This window comes from Amphiura filiformis, chromosome 4 (assembly GCF_039555335.1).
Source record: "Amphiura filiformis chromosome 4, Afil_fr2py, whole genome shotgun sequence".
Classification (NCBI taxonomy): Eukaryota; Metazoa; Echinodermata; class Ophiuroidea; order Amphilepidida; family Amphiuridae; genus Amphiura; species Amphiura filiformis.
This window is the reverse complement of record NC_092631.1, coordinates 14616784-14634631: the sequence shown is the minus strand read 5'-3', so window position 1 is coordinate 14634631 and position 17848 is coordinate 14616784. Positions and strand designations below refer to the sequence as shown.

Here is a 17848-nt window from a genome sequence, read left to right as displayed (position 1 = left end):
GTTGTAGTGTGTTTTCATACAAAACGTTTTAAAACGTTATCATGACCTTTATATAACCCGACATTTTAATGTTATTAAAACGTTTTTACCTAAACCAAAAGCCAAAATATAACTTATTTAAAACGTTTTAAAACGTTTTTGTGTTTGCTGGGTTGGAATAACACGGGAGTTTGGATATAGATGGTAGGATTTCTTTCTCATACAAATGTATGGTCCCCCGTTATTAAAGCTTGTACCGGGTTGAAAATTCAGATATTTTGAAAAGAATAAGTAATTGAAACATAGAGCAAGTAGGCCTACTAAAATCATAGTTTTTATACTTTTTTGATATATGACGCTAACTAGTTCATTTCCTATATCTACAACATGCTGGTGCAGCGCTACCAGTAGGGGTCAATTGCCTATTGTGAGTGCTCCTGTGTTGTGTGCATACATGTAGGCCTAGGCAACAATAACGGCATGATGGAATAATGAAATTAGTAAATGGGGCACGACGGGTTTCCGTACTTTTCCCACAATGCATTGCGTTCAAAACAGAAAAACAAACATTTTCACAAAAAGCATGAGCCATGCAGGAAGCCATGGAGAGGAAGTTATAGCATTGTCATATTAATTAACGTAGGCCTACACTGCGCACAAAAAGCACGGTACGCGTAAAACAAATACATATACAATATCTTAAACTTAAAGACACTAAAACCTGTAATCAATATTATAGATGGGTCATCTTAGGGAGTGTTCATAAATACTCTGGTGGGGGGGGCTGGAAAATATGTAGGGGGTCAAAAATTTTAGGAGTTCTGAATAGGGGGTTAAAAAGTTTTGGGTGTATGAACAGGGGGGTTAAAAGTTTTTCGGCACGTAGGGGGGGGGTGTAAAAATATTTCGCTGGCTGCGCGGAAATGTTTCCATATTGAAACAGAACAAAAGTACATTTGATCCAGTGTTAAAAATTGTCGTCTATGACTTAATTTTGAGGTTTGTGTCAGTTCTTTCTGGTCAGCTCTTTAAATCACTAAAAGCTGTAATATCTTTGCTCTTCTTTAGTGTTGACAATTTGTACAATAATATTTCATGTAGTACAGATTATTCATTTATTATCACTAATATATACAACTAAATCATGTTGCATTACAATTATAGGCGGAGGAGGCTTGAGAACCGGGGTACACGTCCTCCCCTCTAATGTTTTTCCATGGGGGACATCCTCTAAAAATCCTGAAAGAAGAAAAAATAAAGCAATAATTGCCATGTGCAACTTTTTTTAGCACATCGAAAAGTATCATGTTTTGGGCCCAAATAGGGTAAAATTGCACAATTTTGCGCTATGCGAACTGGCCCATCAATTTAAAAAAAATGAAAGAGAAAATCTGGAGGGCAAAGAAAAGGAGCAAGAAGATCGACCCTTTTCCATATAAATTCAACCCGATCATGGGCCAAAATAGTATAAAATACAAAATGTTTGCACGCTGTGTGCCCACATTGTCACAATAAAGGCATTTTCATCCCATCATGGGCGAAATACACACTTTTTGCACGCGTTTTGTCCCAATAAAGCCTTTTTTTTAAAGCTCAAATACATGTACAGTCTCTCTAAAAAACAAAACCGGTATATGTATTTGCAACTGCAATTTATTTTATCGTCTGTGTCCCCGAAATTTTATTCACCCACCGACCAAGAAAACTGGCTACGCCCCTGTATTTTGGGCTAAAATAGTCTTGTTTTTGAGCGCTTCGCCGCAACAAAAGTCCCAGTAAACATAGGCGTAGATCCCGGGGGGATGGCACATTCAATCATCCCCCCAATGTTGACGCTTGTATGTGTGTTTCTGACCAAATTAAGCTCATATTTGGCCATTTTAGCCCCAAAGTACAAATTTTTGCGCGCTTCGCGCGTATGTAATCCACTTTTACATCAAATTTCATTCGTTTAGCTTCCAAATGGCAAAAATTTTAGCACGTGCTACTAAAATCATTTCCACAATTCCACATCAATGACATGCATACAATTTCATTGCACTTGAATACAAATTTAGTAGGCCTATCATTAATGCCATTTGAATGGTAGTAGAATTGAATTAGGAGAATGGTACATTATGATGGGGGGGTCAAAATAGTTTTGAACCTATATGAGGGGGGGTCAAAAAGTTTTAGGTCCATTAAGAGGGGGGTCAAAAAGTTTTGGGTTCGCGAAGAGGGGGGTTAAAAAATTTTCGACATGAAAAAATATTTTCCAGCCCCCCACCAAAGTATTTATGAACACTCCCTTATTCTGCGTATTTTGACACCTCATTCGGCACGATGCGACTTTATTCCCTCAAGTTATACCAATTTGAAGGGAAAAGGAAAGCATTTCAAAAGTGCCATAATTTCCTCCTTCATGCAGGGCGATTCCAACCGGCTTCTGTAAGGCACACCGACACCGCCTGGCTAATAATTATTTGGTGCAGCAGGGACATTAAAATGAATACACGGGATCGATACACGTGAATTGCTATGCACGATTTTGATATCAGACGAAAATCTTCCGATACTGGGTTAGAAATTGATGAATATCTCCCGCAAATGAATTTTTCTCAAGAACCCAGATGTGGTCTCATACACTTGAAAATACGTGTTGAACAGATATGATAGTCGCTAGAATGCGCTTTGAAAATTGGCCGTGCGCTTTGAACTCAAAATTTGACCATTTTATATTGCGTTGGTCCTACAGCGTGCAGCGTGTAGTACAGCTGCACTCACATGTAGGCAGTATCCAAGTCGATGACCATTGAACTCAATGGGGTATACAAGCTTATTCACGCACAACCAAGATCGATTACCCGGCTATTGTGAGTAGCCTTAGTTATGTCCCTCGACTAATTATTAGTTTTAAAGAGCTTTAAAGGTTTGAACCAAATGGCTAATCGTGGCTGTGGATTTAACCTACCATGGCGATTCCTGCTATGAAGATATAGGGTCGATGACACTGTGTAAGGGCTCATTATAGCCTGACAGATCAGCACTCACTCAGTGTGCTCATAACTTGCGTGTTTGTGAGAAAAATCGATGTAAACTTTTATCATATGCTCTCTTTTTTTTTAAATTCAAGTTGGTATAACATTGTATAAGCTGAGAAAATAATGTCGGACCGTGGTGAATGGGGTATCTAAATACGCAGAGCAAAATTCTCAATCTATTGACTATTTATTTGACATTAGGTTTAATGTCTCTAGATATTGCTTTTGTTTTAAGTATACGGGTACTCTTTGTGCGCAGTATATATTATAGGCCTACTAACCTAGAGCCGCAGAGGACACATTCGGCCAGAGCCATACACCTAACCGTAGTCTGTGTATGGGCGGAATTGAGGTGAAGTACTTGATGACATCCTCGATGACATCCTACCACACTCATGAACACCGGATGGAGATCAGGGTGGCTGAAAAACAATTTACCACTGTTCACAACTTCATAAATCTGCACCTTACATGCAAAATAATGATTAAAAAAACGCGTATGGATAGGTTTCTATAGGCCTACAAAAACGATTCTCTTATAAACCATCATGCGCACAGTTTCCACCTCTATACACATGAGCACACATTTTCGTCCAAGAGCTCTCAAGCATGCAAGCAGTGAATTGTCTCCGCACAGAGTTTGATTACACTACACGGTTGAGTGCATAGCAATGTAAGAGTTGTGGAGCTTCCAGTTGAAAAATGGGCCTCTTTGACTGTTTTTTTCCGAAACCTCAAGTGTTCCCTTCATCCAATCAGAATTTTTTAAATATCAAACGAAAATTAACGTACGTAACACTTCCACCATACACTTGGTGTGGAAAACCTGTTGAAAACTACCTATCCAATCACATTTTTTGACCAAAATGTAGGTTTTAAAAGTCAAAACCTCAAGTGTTCCTTGATGAAAAAGCACACTTTATATTGTCCATATACTAGCGTCACTAGAATGAGCAATGGCCAATTCTCTTTAAATTTCAAATCTTGTGTAAAAAAGTTACTATTTTCGCCTGTTTTGTCATAGGGTTGTAAATTCAATAAACTATGACTTACAAATTGATATGCTCTTGGGAAAAAGGTTTTTAATAAAAATGTTTCTGAAACGGCCGTTTGAACCTGAAAAAGGTTACTGAAAATTCAAGAAGAATTAGCCAGTCAGTCAACCATTTATTCATTCATTCACGCATGCATTCATTCATTCACCCATTCATTCATTCATTCATTCATTCATTCATATATTTATTTACTTTTCTTCCTTAATCAGTTAGTTATGTGTTTGTATTTTGTACTTTTGTACAAATTAATAAATTGCATTAAATTGGAAAAACAGTAGCATGATCGACGGGAATTATACAAACATAATTTTTCAAACTCTAGGGCGCAACTATTCCATGAAGTCCAATATTGATAATAATTGTGATCACCCTGTATTTTATAAACCGGATAGGTTGTAGGTGAATTGTCATTGGCATAATCAGAGCGTTCTTTGGTATAATGTTGAGTCTTATAATAACAATAGCATGCAGAAAGTATAACGACCGATATATATGAATCCTCAAACGCCGGGTGATAAGGAATACACGTAACAAAACAGTGTGGTAAGTGGAAATTTTTAAAAACTTTATAAAACTGTTTCATAAACTATTGGTTTTAATTTAGGCATATAGATATAGGGCCTACATAATATATTCTAATTTAAAACGTTTACACTTAGTGTAAGTTGAACTTGTGCATATTAATTCCATAACCGAAACTTAAAAAAAAATCCTCACCGTCTTTGAGAGACCATGACCAGTTTATGGGACAAGGATTATTAAACCTATAATGTTGGCCTACGGTCTTTTAAATTGATTTTGGTCATTTTTTTTTCAAACCTGAATTTAAGGCATAGGCCTATTTGTAATGTTTATACATGTCCCAACTTACACCAAACTGGGAAATTCATCCCATTTTTAGGACAACATTATAGCAAGTTTGAATTAAAGTCATTATTATAACTTTAGAACACCACAGCCCGGGGGGCCTCTCCCTAAGAAATGGTATACGGGGATGCTCAAAGGTTTTGAGGCGCATTTTCATGGATTTTGGTATACCAATGGGGTGGTTTTAAAGTTGTTTCAAGTATATTAATGACCCCTTATTTCTGTGATGGTATTGAGATGGGCTGTTGTAAGTTTTTAGTTATATTGACGATATAATGATGGGTCACCATTACAGTAAAAATGGTATAGAGATGGGTTGGTTAACTGATAGAAGCGACTCAAGCGAGGTATAGTGATCGGGTGTTTTTTTGCACTATGCAGGTATAGAGATGGTCAACATTCAGAAGTCTACTTTTAGCACCCCCGTACAAATATTTTCCAAGAGGCCCCCCCGGGCACCACAGTTTAAACGCGGCTAAGATAGTAAGAGAGTTTTCTTTTATTTTACCTCATTAGTTTGGCTTAAAATGACAAGTAAACTTTCCTGACAGTTGTTATAACATTTTATAATATTTAGCAAAAAATAACCAAATTAAAATGGACCAAAATTTTATATAAACGGCTTTAAAACCGAATGTTGAAATTGCGCTGCAAATGGGTTCCGTTGAAATCCACACTGAGGGGGAGTATGTTTTTCAAATGCAATTGGTCAGGGTTAATCATTTTGAAACCCATACTCCCCCTGTACTATGGTTTTACCTATATCTCCCACAACTGGAGTGAGTATTTCAAATGGAAGCTACCCAGTTGTCTATTCTATTCGAAACTCATACTCCCTCCGTGGAAGACTTGAGACAAATCTTCCACAGGGGTAGCGTGGATTTTAAATGGAATAGCCCAATACGTCGAGAAGTCGACTTGGAAGAATATAACTCTCCATGATGATGTCGATATCGACGTTTATAGAAGTCTGCTTGACAAGATAAGGAAGTGGTCAAGTGGTGCGATACGTGACATCTTACACTGTCGACATTTCATCTAGAATTAGTGCTTTTATGTGCTACATCTATTTAAGCGACTTCAGAAACTTTTACAGATTGTTTTTTGGTCCTGGACTGCCATATCTGAGTGATAGTCCCTTAAGGGAACTGGAATGAGCGTTTTGAGCGTTTCGACAGTATTTTTTGTGGGACATGAGAAGACATCAGACCTATCAATTGCATTCTGAATACGAAGAATGTCTTTCTGATATCAAATAATTTTCATTTTATGAAAATCACGATATAATACAAATTTTATGACAAATTATTAAAATTTGATATTTTTCACATTTTTGAGATATAACAGTCCTCGAAGTAAATTTTACAAATTTAATGATATAGTCTTAAAGTGTATGTAGCTGGGAGGAAAAGCCGACGATCAATTGAAAATTTTGACCTTTCATATTGAAGATATGGGTTTTTTTTCCCAAAAGACCTAATTTTTTTTTGTGTTTTGGAAAAAAATCCATATCTTCAATACGAAAGGTCAAAATTTCCAATTGATCGTCGGCAATTCATCCCACCTACATACACTTCAAATATAAATCATCAGATTTATTAAGTTCACTTCGAGTACTGTTAAATATCAAAAATATCAATTTTAATGATTTGCCATAAAATGTGTATTACATTGCGAATTTCAAAAATCAAAATTATTTGATATCAGAAGGACATTCTTCGTATTCAGAATGCAATTCGATATGTCTGATGTGCTCTAATGTCCCACAATAAATACTGTCCAAACGTTCATACCCCATCCCTTAACTTGTATTACTCATGGAACTAAAGGACCTAATTCGTGCCTCTTATTTGATAGGTCTACCAGTTTTCACACAAACCCGTATTGTGCATCCGCTTTGATCAGCATGTGGTTATCTATTGAAATCATTAAATAATAAGAAAATGAATTTAATCGATTCTGAAATCAAAGATTCGCATGAACTTCCGTAAACATATATGCTAATACAAAGCCAAACGCACTTTTCCGTAATTATAAGGTTTACTCAACTTTTCATTCAATTTGGACTTATATTATTTATGTAAATGAGAGGTGCCACAAATAAAAGAAATATGTTGCAAATAACATTTTTGACAATAACTTATATTTGCGGCTATAAATATTTTGCTTCTTGATGAAATAACGTTGATACTCGCTCCCGGACATTTCGAGTCAATTGTATCAATTACCTGGTTTATTGCTAATAAATACATACTGAGAAGAGGCGTATGCCTAGATAGATCAAACTATTCATGTGACCTGAGGACTATTTTGGAATTGGTTTAACACATGCAATATTATGAAAATTACTTATAACTTGACCTTAGAATTCTGAGATAGCTCAAGAGTAAATAGGAACCCATTAGGCCTATATAAATCTTCTTCTACATGTATGTGACTATCATTATAAGGCAATAAAAACAACAACAATCAATCATATTGCCATGATGAATGAATGGTGAATTTGTGTGATGGGAATTCAAGTTTGTTCGCACTTACGGAGCGAACCGTTGTATGAAAATATATGATAATCACGATATAAAAATAATTATACCTTAATTGAGCATGCTCGTTTTGTGGTGCGAAATAATACCGACAACATCGCAATATCTGTGCATGTGCATCACCAACGCACGAGATCAAATAAATAAATAAAATAAATAATGTTTTAAATAAATAATGTTTTTCTCTTATTCTGATCTTTATTCAATTTCAGATTCAACCATCATCACGATGCATACAACAGTTTACCTTTTGGGATTAGCAATCATTTCCTCTGTACCAGCACTTTATCATTGTCAACAACTAGCCCAGAGTAAGTAGTAAATGATGTGTTCAATTGAGTACCGTAAATTACAGATTATAAGCCGCGGCTTAAGGTTGGTCTGAACCCTGGAATTATGGAAACTTTCGGGTCTCATAACTTCTAAATTGTTGGTCTAAAGTATATAAAAGTATTTAGAATGGCAAAGACTTGATAAGTTCATCTGTGAGGTCAAATTTGGGCCAAAATGCCATTTTTGGCCCAAAATCCCCAAAATAACGGTTTTTGGCCCACTTCTTTTTCGTGCATCGTAACAAAAAAATTCTTGGGCCAAATTTTTTTAAATTAATTTTTAAAAATTAGAACCGTTGGGGTTCGATAATGAACCCCACAAAACTAACCGAGTATATTGGAAAATGCCATACGGCCGGGCGGTTTCACCCCGGGGTTTCACAAGTTGCCGGCTCGATCATGTCATCCGCCGCCTGGTTGCGATGAGTTACGGTAGAAAATGATCGATATATCGGCAACACATCCCGAGAACGCATCGCAGTGCGGTGGAAGTCTAAACCAACCTTTACTCATGCTTCATACCAAAATCTTTGAATTAGGGGCTTGACAATAATATCGTACCCGGGGAGAATCATTTGAAGAGAAGAAATCTTTATGGACCCCCACAAGGGCAAGCAATTATTATTGGAGGCCGGTCGACTGCATATCCGTCAGTACACGCTTTTCAATACGGAATAAATGCTAACCTCATCGTGACATCATCCAAGCAGCAAAGTTCCAGTTTCCCATTGAAAAGGCGTGTATTGACGGATATGCAGTTGACACACCATTTTGGGACAAAGGTTTCTACTCATCATACATAGACAATTATCCCTGGTAATTTACAAGGGAGGTGATTAGGAATTGTGGGCACAGGGTGAGCAATTTTGTTGCTATCTTAGGCAAGTAATTAGTGCCCAGTACCTTTAACCCCATGAGAACTACCTGCCGATGGCGATTGGTCAGAATGGATGTTGTTTCATTTATTGAACCAATCAGTGATATTGTAAGAATAATGCCATCATTTAAAATGAATGGAGTGAAATATTTTCAAAACTGTATTCTTATTGGCTATTCAAATGAATATCTCTTGTTGTCAACCAATCAAAGATGTTGTTAGAAAGGCAGTAGTGCCGTATAAAATAATATTTTAAACTGAAATTTCAGATGCTACAGCAGATATTTGTGCGGAAGCCATGACTTGTGGAAACTGTATCACACGGGACCCGTCTTGTGCATGGTGTGGGGACGACGTAAGTGAAGTGTTATGACGGCTGATGTAAAATAGTTTGTTTTCTTGTTTGTTTACCACAGTTTAAAGCGACGCGATCTTTTGTTGGTCGAAGCAATCGAAAAATCGATTTTCATTGTCTAAATCAATATATTATTGAGAAATAACACTTTATGTTTTGCAAAAGTCCATTCAACAAATCATATACTTTGAAAACTTGCTTGATTTATTGTTGTTAATGAGTTTATGTACGTTTAAAAAAGTTTTGTTGTTTCAGCCTTCTTTACAACATAATTCAAGAATCACAGGACCTACAAAAGTAACTGTTATATTTGACTTCTTCTACACGCTCGTTAAGAAATGGTTAATGCAATTTTGGCAAAGCTCACTACCATTCGCAAGATGCTGTGAACTACCAAGTGACAACCGTTTAAAATAGTTGCTAACCTTAACAGTCTTCCATATACACACACCCTGGCGTGTAGTTGGGACCCGACATAACCGCTCAAAACATGGTCAAAAAGCCTATAAACTGTAAATAATAATATTATTAATCGGTAGGCCGTGTTTTATGGGAAGAACTTCCAATGAAAGAAAGGCTACTCCCTGCAACAAATTAAAGATACTATCTATGATCCACGTGAAACAGAAGTGCTGCTAATAATAAGCCTTTTTGAAATATGGCGGGCACAAAAGAAGAGGGCGTACTTTGAAGTGAGTAATCTTTTGTCAGCTGAGAAGCATACAAAAGATTACTCACTTCAAAGTACGCCCTCTCCTTTTGTGCCCGCCATATTTCAAAAAGGCTTATTATGTGAAACCTCATTTATTTGGTGGCATACGATAGAACTGATAAACTGATTCTAACAAGACAATTGGCATTGTAAAAAGTAAATACTTGTTTTAGTTTTGTTAACGTATTATACATCCATTGTTTTAATCATTGCAGATTTTTTCAGGGGTGAGATGTGATTACGTAATGAGTCTGCAAATTAGGAGTTGTAGCAACATTACGTTCCCGTCTGGATCACTCAATATAACACAGGTATGATTACTAGAACTCTATAATTGCAGCACGGTGAAGTTGGCTCAAGATTTAGACATTCGTTAGGCCCTATTACTTTGAATATTAGGGTTTTAAAAGTTTTTCTGCATCGATCACACCACATGGAGTAATTTGAGATCTTTTTTTGGACATTCAAAAAGTTCAAAATGTTCAATAATAATTTGCTTTTTCCTGTGCTCTCCATGCAGGCGCAAAACCTAGCAGACGCCGATACTTCTCCTACCGGACAAGCAGTTCAAGTCACTCCTCAAGAAGCTCGAATTACATTAAAAGTTGGTAAGTTGTAATGAGATCATTTAAAGTTAGAAGATACCTATTATTTTGTCAACTTCCTTTGACGATATACTCACAGTCATACTCACGTATGAACATTTCTGTCACATTCCTTGATTTGATCGAGTCCCCTTAAAATGAAGTAAAGATGATTCAAATGAATTGGTGCATAACCTGATTTTTATAGCAAACCGTGACGAATCTATATTGACCAAATGGCTCAAGCTAACTGTAGTACCATCCTTTAGGTGCGCGTAGTTAGCTTCTCATAGTGGAAAGGTGGATACGGGGATGTGCGGCAGATTCGGTAAGCATCTCAGGCTCATTAGGTTGAGAATCGGATCTCACATTTCAGAAAAATGGTTTAGAGAAGTGGTGATTTTTTTCCAAATATTTCTCCAAAAATCTTGAGAAAAAATACTGTTTTTTTTAAATTGTTTTTCTAGTAGACATTTTAAAACAATTTTCAGTCATTCGTTGGTAAATTTACCGTCATTGTGACAGAAATCATTGCAAAGTCAAAAACCGTGGTATATTTTTGGGTACCTTTTTCGTTAAGATGTGTACTTTTGGGAGTAAAATACCCACAATGACCCAATGCAAAATCAAGATGCTCCGGGAATTTAGCATATTAAAAATATCGCAGTACTTCAAAATAATTATAATTATAATGTAAATTTTTAAGTTTCAAATTGTGGTATTTCAACATCTCATATGTGGTGTGATCAAACAAAATCCGTCTGAAGTCGGACATATTCAATTTTCAGTTTCTTATAGGAGCGTAAACAGCATTTGCAAAGCTATATTTTGCAGGAACCCCTATTAAATTTGGACAACAAGTTCAAAAGATGTGAGCGGTTAAAAAGTTTCCAAAACAATAGGAAACAAAAGGAAATACTTCCACCGTTTGGCTATATCCCAATATCAATATTTCCGCCTTCCGACTGATTTCGCCTGATCACATCTCATATTTTACTTACTTCTCTATTTCAGGTGAACCACAAGTAATAAGACTACAAGTACGCCTTGCAAAGGATTATCCATTGGATTTGTATTATCTCATGGATTTAAGCAATTCTCTTAGACTTGATCTCAAAAATGTTGCTAATCTTGGAGTTTATCTAGGTAAATTGGCTTCTTGTATTTTCATTGCATATATATGTTATGTTATACGGCTTTAATATGAATATGACGTTCAATACAATTACATGTGCACACTATTTAAGGGTACACGACGTATTGTTGGTAGAAACAGCCGAAAAATCGATTTATTGTTGTCAATGAGTTATGTACGTTTTACAAAAGTGTTGTTGGCAGCCCTCTTTACAACATAACTCAAGAACCACAGGACCTACAAAAGTACATCTGTGGTATTTGAATTCTTCTACACGCTCGCTGTGAAATGATCAATGCAATTTTTGCCAAAGCTCACTACCATTCGCAAGATGCTGTGAAGTTGAACTACCAAATCGCAACAGTTTAAAATAGTTGCTATCCTTAATAGTGACATTTTTTGTATAGAAGCAAAAAAATTGCTGATTTTTGTAGTGCCGATCTGACCAAAACAAATTTGTGTTTGATTTTGCCGATCTTATTCCCCTATCTTGCCTGATGATGATAAGCCATGACTCTCCCTAAATCACATTGTAGGCAGAACGGGGTAACCGGTTCACATACAGTGGCGGCGCAAGGAATGTGTTTTTTCTGGGGGGAAATGGGAGGGGGTGAAATTGAGGGAGCGGGTTAAATTCACCAATTTGAAATTTTCCTACAATTAACTGGGTGACTGGCCCCAATTAGGACGAATTTGGCCCATTCAAAAATAATGGACTTTTTGTGTGTTTTTTGTCCTGACTGGGGGGACTTGAGGACAAAGAAAAAACGGGGATGCCCTTTCTCCCCTACCCACGACACACGACCACCACTATTCACATGGATGTTAGGTGCAAGTATTATTCTCTTTTTTTTTTATAGAACGTGAACTGAAAAAATTAACCGCCGATTTACAGCTTGGCTTTGGATCTTTCGTTGACAAGACTACTTCACCATTTACCACCAACATAGATACGTAAGAGTTGTATTTGTTTGTTTGTTTGCTTGTATACTATTCATATCAGCTTATATCGCATCGCCTCTTCGGTCGTCTGGTAAGATTATTTCACACTGTTTGATAATATTTAGCTGTCCGATGATGCATTTTCTTTGGGAAAAAATCAAAAAGATGTTTCTTCTGAGAATATGTAAAAATAAATAAATCTATTCAACTGGACTCACTTTCATTGGAGTGGCTACAATATCGCACCTTATCCAAGGTGCATCTCCAAGGCGAGTGATTCTCTGACGGCAGTTGATTATTGACCTGTGAAAAGATGGTTTTGCCAAAGGTCGTTAATTTTGGAATTGTTAAAATTTGACTCAAGATCAACGACCTTTAGCAATAACACCTTGTCACAGGTCAATGACCAACTGCCGCCAAAACATCAACTGACCTAAAGATGCACCTTGGGTATGGTGCGATATTGTAGCCACTCCAATAAAAGTGAGTCCAGTTGAATAGGTTTATTTATTTCCATAATATCTTCAGAGAATGAACTTTAAAATGCACTTTCAAATTCCGTTTGTATTATCGCTTTTGTATTGTCGTAATGAAAGTAGAATTAAATTCTGCAAATCTATTTAAAGTGATCACACTATGAATATCAAATTCAAACATTCACACATTAAGTTAACAATTAATGTGCTTTGTTTTGTTTTTCTTTGTTGAGATAGTTGTGAAGCTGATTCGTGTTGCTTCGACTGTGATGTTCCATTCGGTTTTAAGAATCAACTTCCCCTTACGACGGACACCGGAAGGTTTTCAGTGAGTATAGATTTAAAGATAAAGAAGTATTAGCCATTTCTTCTTTCAGCCACGGCATTTTAACCCACCTAATCATAGCAGACATTAAAGAAAGTTCAATAAAAGTTTCAACTTACTTTCAATCCTCGGGGAAAATATGAGCTGTGGGCATGGGCTTCAATCCGGGTGGGGGGGGCGTGTCCCACTCCCCAACCTTTCGGCAAAATGACCCATTTTTTGTTCTTTTCAGCCACTTTTTAACAATGTTGGCCGGTTGTCCCCCCCTCATTTCAAGAAGGGTTGGCGCTAATGGCTGCGGGTGATAACTATTAAATTATTATTATTGTTATTATTATTATTATTATTATTATTATTATTATTATTATTATTATTATTATTATTATTATTATTATTATTATTATTATTATTATTATTATTATTATTATTATTATTATTATTATTATTATTGGTCTTCTTTTTTCCAGGAACGTGTTGCAGAATTAAAGGTATCAACAAGCATAGATTCTCCAGAAGGAGGTTTAGATGCTCTCCTGCAAGTAGCTGTATGTAAGGTATGTATCTACCAAAAAACGTTGACAACGTAAAGAAATCAGCAAGTTTAAAAAACCCACCTCGGCTCACTTTTTGAAACTTGGTCCCATTTTGAACAGCAAATCAGTGTTTTTATTTTATTTCAACAGAATACAGCGTTTCCAACAAGATTACAAGCCTACTTGTTATTCGTTTAATTCAATCATTAATCATGTTAATCATGATTATTATAAAACAAAACACAATAGGATATTGGCTTACCATGCAAGAACAAGATAATAACCTTTCAGGTCGTTCCAGAAAGCTTACAAATTAATATCGCATCTGCACATTAAAGATACCTAACACTTCTGGAAATGTTTTAAATTTATATAAATATGATAAAGTTTAAATCAGTAACTTTTACAAATGGGACCAAGTTTCAAAAAGTGAGCCGAGGTGGGTTTTTTTAAACTTGCTGATTTCTTTACGTTGTCAACGTTTTTTTGGTAGATTTCTTTTCTTTTTATGAATGTAGCCAAGCAGCTCCAAGCTTGGAAAGTCATCAGGTTACGAAGTGCACCATAAAATGAATAAAACGAAAAATGGATGTTTGAAGTTGCTATTCTTGATTCATGACAATAAATAATTAAACAAAACTTTATCAGTCGTTTATTTTTAAAACTTGCTCGTCACGCGTGACTGTAATGTTCAGAGGCGTACACAATGATCAATAAACATTTTAATATACTTTAATTATTCAAGGCTACGTAAATATGTAAAGAAAATATAAATATGAACAACACACACCCAATGTTGACAATGCCAGAGAGACACACATAGAGTAAATCCGATTTAGGCCTACTTCATGTCGGAACTGGTAAATGCGCATATATTTAAGCCTATACTACGGAAGCGTCTAAATGCCCCAGATAATCGTGTTTTAATGTTTGTGGTTCTTTGTAGCCCTGCGGGGCAATCTACTTGGCTATCCGAATTTCGCGGTTTGTGGTTCTTTGTAGCCCTTCAGGGCAACCTAGTTGAATATTCCTATTAAGCGGCGGTTGTCGGCGATCTTTCGTGGTTTGTGGTTTTATCAAGCCCTGCACTCTATCGGGAGCTAATTTATAGTTTAAGCTTGTTGAATATCCATATTTCGTGGTTTGTGGTTCTTTGTAGCCCTGTGGGCAATCTAGTTGCATATCCAAATTTCGCGGCTTGTGGCTCTTTATAGCCCTGCGGGGCAATCTAGTTGGTATCAATATACAATATATAATGAGCGGCAGTTGTTGTTGATCTTTCGCGGTTTGTGGTTCTTTATAATCGATAGGCCTGCGGGTAATCTAATTGGATATCCAAATTTCGCGGTTTGTGGCTCTTTGTAGCCCAGCGGGGCAATATAGTTGAATATCGTGGTTTGTGGTTTCAATTTCCCTCTATCGGGAGCTAATTTATAGTCTAAGCTTGTTGAATATCCGTATTTCGTGGTTTGTGATTCTTTATAATCGATAGGCCTGCGGGCAATCTAGTCTTTCGCGGTTTGTGGTTCTTTGTAATCTTTCGTGTTTTGTGGTTTTAATTTCCCTCATCAAGTCCTGTTCTCTATCGGGAGCTAATTTGTAGTTTAAGCTTGTTGGATATCCATATTTCGTGGTTTGTGGTTCTTTGAAGCCCTGTGGGGCAATAGTTCCATATCCAAATTTCGCGGTTTGTGGTTCTTTTAGCCCTGCGGGCAATCTACTTGGATATCAATATTGAGCGGCAGTTGTTGGCGATCTTTCGCGGTTTGTGGTCTTAATTTGTTGGATATCCATATTTCGCGGTTTGTGGTTCTTTATAATCAATAGGCCTGCGGGCAATCTGGTCGGATATCCAAATTTCGCGGTTTGTAGTTCTTGTTGGATACCCCTATTAAGCGGCGGTTGTCGGCGATCTTTCGCGGTTTGTGATTTTAATTCCCCTTATTAAGTCCTGCCCTGTATCGGGAGCTTAATTTATAGTTTAAGCTTGTTGGATATCCATATTTCGTGGAGTGTGATTCTTTGTAGCCCTGCGATATCCAAATTTCAAGGTTTGTGGTTCTTTATAGCCCTGTGGGGAAATCTAGTTGGATATCAATATTCAGCGGCAGTTGTTGGCGATCTTTCGCGGTTTGTGATTTTAATTTATAATATTTATATCAAATATAATTTCAGTCTGAGCTGTGAACAGAGCCACTGATAAATGTGTTTTAAATGACGAAGATGCCATGCCATGATAGTCAGGCATGGTGATATCATCTGGATGGTAAAAGTAGGCCATAGGCCTAGGACTAAATGTGAATAAAAAATCAAACATGTTTGTTTGATGGAAAAAAAAAATAATATCACAATAGCAATGGATGTTCGAAATGGTGTTATTCTTGATTTTCGACAATAAATTGATTATTAAAACATTAAAAAAAAGTGGTGGGAAGTTTCGAACTTGAGCAAAAATTCATGAATGGATTAGAAGTCCATGGCCTTAACCACTTCGCCACGGGAACGTCCCGTTATTACGCTGTGTGAAAGTGGAGTATTTATTAATATGAATATATGCTGTGGTCCAGAAAGAATAAAAGAATTGTGAAAAACTTGATTTTTTGGCGAATGGGGTCCAGAATTTGTATGTAGGGTATCCAGGAAAATGCCTGGGTATATTTGAAAGTGAATCTGAAAAATTAGTGCGACAGTGACAGCCATGTATGGCTGTAGCAGTGACGAAAGATTGTGGATATCAGTATGATTAGCCACTAATTTTGGCTATGAAATACCGCGTGAAATAAAGCAAGAATGTTTGTTTATTATCAAACAATCGGATTGACTGTAAGATTGGTGTAACTTTTTGAAATAAAGAGTTGTTAAAATATGACACTTTGGACAGTAAATACGATTTAGCATGGTTTTAGATATATTTTGTACCCGGCGAAAAATATCAAAAAATAGCGTTTTGTTCCGTGTAAATATAAGAGAGATTGCGGAGAGGCGTTCACTGCAAACGCCATACGGGTTACGGATTTCTGCATTTTGCGGTAGAACGTCATAGTCCCGTTCACATCCAAACTAGCCTCCTACACAGCCAGTTTGTGTCGGTCCTAACGCTCGTCGTTCCTAGTATGTTCGTGATAGCCGCATAGAGTCTGAACCAAGACTACGTGTAAACGCAATTGCAATCATGATGGCGCTATGCTGAGACAAATAATCTAAAGGTAATAGGAAGCACCCATTGATTCACCTTGGGTGCATCGAACCAGAGAAGATTATCTTCTTTCATCGAACTACTTTCCTCGGTATTGATATGCAAATACGACTAGCTGTATCTATAATGTTCTAAGCATTCAGTCCAGATTAGCGATATTTGAGTTTTGGAAAATGAGTATAGGCCTATGTTCACACGTGTATGCTATTTGTCTAAATAATCTAAACAGAGTTTGATGTTGGATGCCTAGGAAGTCTTGGTGTATATTATTCGAATAACAAGAAACAAACTCCATTATCATATAAATAATACCCTGTTTACTTTCTAAAGCAAAATGAAAATAAATAATCTAATATGCCTAGTTCGATTACTACCCAGCAAACACAAAAATATTACAGAAAACGTTAAATGTCGGGTTAAAGGTTATGTGAGGGTCAAGGGCATTAAACGTTTTAATAACATGCAAAAAACCTTTTGTTCAAAACTTGCTGATAAACGTTCTAACACAATAGACACTTAAATATGTTTGCCAAGTGATATTTTACTATAGCATTTCGAATTTTGGCTTAAAATGTTGTTGTATTACTTTTTTCAGTATAACACGAGTTTTCATGATTTTTATATAAACATACATCGATATGTTATCAAAATGTTTTAACTAAAACCAAAAACACATGCATTATCATGTTTTAAAAACATTTTTGAGTTTGCTGAATAGTATCCATAAGCAAAACACTTTGACAGCTGTTTTAATGCACAACGAACAAGCAAGGCGAAAAATAGCGTTGCACGAACTTCTGTTCCCCGTCCCAAACAGACAATTATACCGCATTTTTGCCGTAACACGACACAATCTTGCCTAAAACGCCTCTTCGCAAGCTGATATTTGGACGGCATTTTCCACACACAAATGAATA

General features: G+C 36.5%; 1 protein-coding gene across 3 annotated transcripts in view; it reads left to right on the top strand.

Moving 5' to 3' along the window:
- The first annotated feature begins 4483 nt into the window (after positions 1 to 4483).
- LOC140150579 (integrin beta-1-like) overlaps positions 4484 to 17848 on the top strand; it is a 64496-nt gene continuing 51131 nt past the window's right edge. For 2 of the 3 annotated variants that reach the window (XR_011858814.1, XM_072172618.1), the window contains exons 1-9: positions 4484 to 4597; positions 7677 to 7775; positions 8943 to 9028; positions 9956 to 10051; positions 10261 to 10348; positions 11339 to 11470; positions 12320 to 12413; positions 13115 to 13205; positions 13670 to 13756. Coding sequence is in view for 2 of the 3 variants with exons in the window: in XM_072172618.1 (XP_072028719.1) it covers positions 7694 to 7775; positions 8943 to 9028; positions 9956 to 10051; positions 10261 to 10348; positions 11339 to 11470; positions 12320 to 12413; positions 13115 to 13205; positions 13670 to 13756 (756 nt within the window). In the remaining variant the exon portion in view is untranslated. The remainder of the gene's footprint in view (positions 4598 to 7676; positions 7776 to 8942; positions 9029 to 9955; positions 10052 to 10260; positions 10349 to 11338; positions 11471 to 12319; positions 12414 to 13114; positions 13206 to 13669; positions 13757 to 17848) is intronic. The other variant, XM_072172617.1, reaches the window with a different exon arrangement.